The sequence below is a fragment of the Panthera uncia genome, chromosome B4, assembly GCF_023721935.1.
Source record: "Panthera uncia isolate 11264 chromosome B4, Puncia_PCG_1.0, whole genome shotgun sequence".
NCBI classification, from domain to species: Eukaryota; Metazoa; Chordata; class Mammalia; order Carnivora; family Felidae; genus Panthera; species Panthera uncia.
Window position 1 is genome coordinate 119,105,504 of NC_064809.1, and position 6,011 is coordinate 119,111,514.

At 40.5% G+C, this 6,011-nt stretch overlaps 1 protein-coding gene across 1 annotated transcript in view; it reads left to right on the plus strand.

Annotated features, from left to right (window-relative positions):
• The first annotated feature begins 536 nt into the window (after positions 1 to 536).
• The window catches only part of MYBPC1 (myosin binding protein C1), a 76,804-nt gene continuing 71,329 nt past the window's right edge, over positions 537 to 6,011 (plus strand). The window contains exons 1-2 of the mRNA XM_049626715.1: positions 537 to 748; positions 1,703 to 1,829. Coding sequence (XP_049482672.1) covers positions 537 to 748; positions 1,703 to 1,829 — 339 coding nt within the window. The remainder of the gene's footprint in view (positions 749 to 1,702; positions 1,830 to 6,011) is intronic.

A 6,011-nucleotide genomic window follows, 5' to 3' on the forward strand; every position in this document is an offset into this window, starting at 1 on the left:
AAAACAGAAGTCGGCCAGATAAAGCCTCATTCACCACGATGCTTACAATATATAAAGCATTCACATATTTTATTTCAAACCAAGAATGTGACTTTGAGAATACATAATGAGGGACAACATAACAATTTTCTCCCGCACAGAAAATTACCAAAGGATGGTTTTAGCACAATTATTTTATCCAAAAAGTGACAAAAGGAAAGCCACAAAAAAAGACCTGTAATTCTACCACTCGATGATAACATAACAAGTGTTATTACATGTTCTTCCTGTCTTTTCTATGCCTCTGCAACATATTCATAGGATGTAATTGTGTTCTCCATGCTATCAAAAGGCTAAATTAAACTGCACCTGAAAGCCCATAAAACATTTTTAAAGAATCCAAACAATGTATTATCTGAGTCAGTGAGCCCATGGGAAGGAGAGAGCTGGGATGTTTATATCATTTTGGTGTAGAGACACATACATAGAGAGAGGCAGGTCAGTTAATGCCTCCTAAGACCTGAGTTGGTTTTTTTCCCCCCTTTAATTTACTGACCATGGAACCCTTGATTGTAGAAAACAGGAATGGATTGCATCGGCAAAGCAGACCATTTATGGAGCTTCTGGGTTCCTGGTCTTTCAGCAGACCCCAGAGGCCACATACGGGCTGTGCTGTGTGTTTAGCAGCTGCCACCAGTGCCCGTCAGTTAGAGTGCCCTGGCACTCGCTATGCAGACATGCCATTGGTGGCATACCTGTGCTTCTTACAGTAGGTGGTCATAGGAAAAATCCACCATAAATAGATCAAGCCCTTTGAAAACGCTTCAGTGTTGCAGAGGGAGGGTAAGTCTATATCTGTGAACTAGAAAGGATCAAAGAAGAGCCGTCCTTGCCTAAGGAAGCACGAGGTAACTTTAGTTGCTGGTTCAGAATCTAATTAATTTTTATGTTGTCCACAAAAACATTTTGGGGTGCCTGGGTGGCTCAGTCGGTTAAGTGTCCGACTTCGGTTCAAGTCACGATCTCACAGCTCATGGGTTTGAGCCCCACGTAGAGCTCTGTGCTGACAGCTCAGAGCCTGGAGCCTGCTTTGCATCCTATGTCTCCCTCTGCCCCTCCCCTGCTCATGCTCTGTCTCTTGCTCCTTCAAAGGTGAATAAACATTACATATATATATATATTTTTATAAATATATGTGTATATATTTATAAATATATATATTATATTTCCTTGTACTTATTACTTTCTGGGTTTCCAAGTTTCTTCCTTTTATTAAAAAAAAAGTTACATCCCTTGTATATCCTTTACTCCATCCTGTCTGTATGTTTCCTAATCAAGACAACCGGGGAGGATGAAAGAGATGGACAAAAATCCTACTTTATTCACCTGGCAGAAAAGTTCTGAAAAATTTGCCTTTTGGTTTTTGAATTAGCAGAAGTAGAGCAGGGCCTCACTTCAATAAATAACCTTTGCTCCAAATCTAAAGATTTGGAGAGTTTCCCAAGGCCAAGTGCCTCCTGACAGTTAGGACAGGGCTAAGCTAGTTGACCGTGGAGTTAGCATGGCTGATTGAGGGTTATGTGCTAAGAAATGCAACCCAGATTTTGAGAGGGGGAATTCCTTAGAAAGGCCAAGGTTGTACCGGCACTGAGGGCTAAAACTCTAGCCTAATTGCTCTCCTGCCCTTGTTAAGAAATGATGGGGTTGGGTGAATGCCTCACAGCATTCAGCCAGCAGAAGGGTCGCCAATGGGAGACATAGTGTTCCCTGTGGGTAGTGCAGATGAAGAAAGCTGCCCTTGGAGTGCCAGCGGACGGTTCTTGATTTCTTGGCAGCGAGAAGGGGCTTTTGTGCCGTACTGAACAGGCTGCCAATCAACTATATTTATAGAGCACCTGCTGTGCAGAATTTGAAAAGGAGGAGGAGACAGGCCTTGTCCTCAAGAAGCTTGTGATCAAAGAGAGAGGAAAAGTGCCCATGTATGGTAACCCCTTACATTCACAATCACATTTGAAATGGGACAGAATTAGGTGATATTTAGGACACAGTCTGAGACTTCTTACTCAAAGTGTGGGTTGTGGACCGACAGCATCAGTATCAGCTGGGAGCCTGTTAGAAATGCAGAAACTTGAAGCCTGCCACTGACCCCCAGAATCAGAATCTGCACTTGACCAAATCCCCAGGTGATTCATATCCACACAGCAATTTCAGAAGCACCGGACAGACTGTAGAGGTGTTGAGTCTCGAATGTTCTGAGAGAGCAAAGCCACTTGGTTTGGTCACTAACTTGATAGAAAAGGGTAGTTCCTTTACCTGTGAGCTTCTTAAACACTGGCACCTCATCTTTGCCTCTCTTATAAATGCCTACTCTTGTGAGATTTATGTTGGATTTATGCTTAATGAGTTCTGGTTGGGTGGGCCCTTCTTCCTATGGTCCCCATTCAGTGAGTACCATGGAAATTGTTGTGAATGAGTGATTGTTATAAAGGCAGCTAATGAATCTGGGGAACATGCAAATGGCTTTTAGAGGGGTGGGCAAAGCTGGGCACCACAGAACCTGTCAGTGACAAAATATGACTTGGAGTAAGAGAGATGCATTAGCAGCTCTTTTAAGGCAAAGGAGATGCCTCAGGTCCTGAGACTCACCTGCAACTATGCATTTCCAGTCCAATTCCTTTGCTGCTTGACCTTCACTACACCCAGTTCTCCATTTCTCTAGGTTTAGGACAGCGGGAATTCTTTGTTTCAAAGGCTTGGAAAGCTATGGAGGGTTCATCTTTTCATCCTTTCTGTCCTACCAAGATTGATTGACTGATTGGTCAATGTATCTACATTAAACAAACTCTACAATGTATGCAATTTTCATCAAAATCAATTATTATTACCATTGCACAGTAGAAGAGCATGGTCCCTACAACCTCTGCTCAGTTCCCAGATGCTTCCTCAGCCCCCACCCCAATTCCAAACATGTTCTGACATGATGCAGACACATACCTAGAAATAAGGCAAATCCCTAGCAAGTGGCATGTGTGGAAAGGCATGAGTGTCATTCTCACAGTTGTGTCAGAGTAAAATTATGACAATAATGATGATAGCCACAAAAAGAGAGATTGCATATATGGTATTTACCCCTGTAGGAATTTATCTGTTTCTGTCAATAACTCTTAAGATAGGTTATGCTATTATTTCTATTGCATAGATGAGGAAATTGAGGCATATTCCACTCCTACAGAAAGGACAGCATCCATATGAGGTTATGTGGCCATAACAATAAGGCCAGTCAATACACTAGGAAAAATGCAGTAATATTTCTGAAAAGTCCATCAATCCACTTCTGCCTCCACAAGTCTGAGCAGCTGAGAAGGGAAGTGCAGCCCCATCTTGGGCAGCCCAGGTTCTGAGTCAGGCAGACCTGACTGCACCTGGTGGGGCAGAGCTTGCCTCCATCCTTCATGGGCTATAGGACCTTGCCTCAGTTGCCATCTGCAAAATGGGGATAATTAAAGTACTGATTTAAGGGTCACCTGGGTAACTTAGTTGGTTAAGCATCCAGCTCTTGATTTCATTCATGATCTCATGGTTCGTGAGTTTGAACCCCATGTCAGGCTCTGCACTGGCAGCAGAGCCTCCTTGGGATTCTCTTTCTCCCTCTCTCTCTGCCCTTCCCCTGCTCATGCTCTTTCTCTCTATATATAAATAAATAAATAAACTTAAAAAATATTTTTTTAAAAAAGTACTGATTTGATAGAGTTGTAAAGATTAAAAGAATTAATATACACTATGTCCTTCATGCAGTTGGTGCCTGTAAGTGGTTGTTATTTATTTATTCTTCCAATGGTTATATAGTAACAGGGTTTCTATGATTTTAAGAAGGAAAAGTTCTGGCTCTACCTCCATGCCAGACAGGCATGCATTTTCCTACTTCCATTTCCTGAAAACATCCTAAAAATATCAGTATTAATATCCTATAATATTTCTATAGTTCTCTAGTATGATATAGTAGGTTGTTAATGACTGAAATTCTGTGGATTTGTTGGAAGTTGAACTAAGCCTTTTAAATTCTCATTTTGTTTCGATCTTGGGGCTTTTACATAGAGCACTGGGGCCACAGACACAATGGAAATGGACAATTCACATTCAGAATACATTTACGGTTTCAGTGTCCAAGATAATTCTCCTTTATTTATTTGTTTAGAATTCACCCTTGGCCTTACTTCCAAATCAGGATTTTGAGTAATCACAGCTTCCCTTACAAAAATTGGCCTTTGTTTAGCATGGACAATGTGATAACCAATGAAGCCCTTCGAATTCTTTTTTGTCAATTCACTATGCATTTAATGTATTTCCAACAATAAAATGAGGTCCCAGGGAGGTGGGAAAGGAATGAAAAAAGTCTCTGTTCTTGTTCAGTTGGGAGGGAAAAGAAACACATATATACTGAGATAAATGGAAAATAGTTAAAAAATAATTAGTGAATAAAGAGTGTATTATCATGTGGTCCAGAATGCAAAGAGAATAAGGGAGGGGAGAAGAAGGGAATAATTAGCTCTGGGAATCTTAAGAGAAATGTCAAGATAGAAAAAGATTGACAAAATAATGATGGTAGTTATAGTTGTAAATTATAGAGCTCTACCTACAGGCAGGAACTGTGCTTGCAGTTTGCATAGATTACCACCTTATTATTGTTATTTCACAGATGAGGACACCAAAATTGACAGAGATTAAGGAATTGTCCCAGATTACACAACTAATAAGGCGTAGAGTCAGGATTTGAACCAAGGTCTATCTGATAAAATCACATGCAGAAAATAATCAAAGGTCTGTCGGGGAGAAGACCATCATCGTCTTCTTGGTGGCAGACAGGTCAGAAGTTGAAACAAGGAACCAGCTCTAGAACAGAGGGGTCACCGGGGTGCACTTAAAAAGAGAGAGGGAGGAAGTGTCCACTGGCAATGGCTTTGAATATGAACTTGAAGAGTGTAGACCTCACTAAAGAGATAACCAAGACCCTCTAGAGAGGATAACAGGATGAAATACAGTTGTGTCATTAGGTAATCCCTGCAGCTATGGGAAAAAGAGACCAGAGGACAGAGAAATTTGTCTGCAGGGAGAGCCAGGAAGATGTTCTTGGGCATTGGGTGACAATGACCCTGTCCAAAAGATAGTGTGCCAAAGAAGTTGGGCTCTTGCTCTGAGTATTCTGATATCCGTGTGCTGCAACAACTCACGCAAAGCCAAGAGGTCAATATTAGATTTCCATCTGCACTCAGATCTCTGAAAATAAAAGGCTTTTACCAAGGGTTTTGTCTTCTGGCTAACACTGGCACCACAGATCCTTTCCATGATGTGGTGAAGAAACTAAAGCATGCCCCTTGATGCCATCTAAAAGACACTTGTTATATCTTCAGACTACATTGTATCCTGCCATGTTAGCTTCTGCTATAAGCCTATATGCTTATCTCTTTTTGTTTTATATTTTGCTCTCTCTTTAGTAAATGATAATATATTTACTTATGGTCATTTGAATGAAAATAGTTATTTTTTTAAATTTAAGTTTATACCCAACACAAAAAAATTAGTGATGAAAAAAGATATCAATACATCCTAACAGCCTGTGTTGCTCCTTTCTGATTTTTTTGAGGTGTAGTTCATTCTTTTTTTTTTTTAATTTTTTTTATTTTTTAATATATGAAATTTACTGTCAAATTGGTTTCCATACAACACCCAGTGCTCATCCCAAAAGGTGCCCTCCTCAATACCCATCACCCACCCTGCCCTCCCTCCCACCCCCCATCAACCCTCAGTTTGTTCTCAGTTTTTTGTAGTTCATTCTTGATACACTCATTCCAGCCTGTCTAGACTGCACATAGTGATGACTGTTAGACTAAACTGGGTTTTTTTTAATTTTGTTTTGTTGTTGCTTTTTTTAAAAAAAGACTTTAATTTTAAGTAATCTCTACTTATTTAAGGTGGGGCTCGAACTCACCTCCTGGAAATCTATAGAATTCCATTTAGTCCTCCTGGAAATCTAT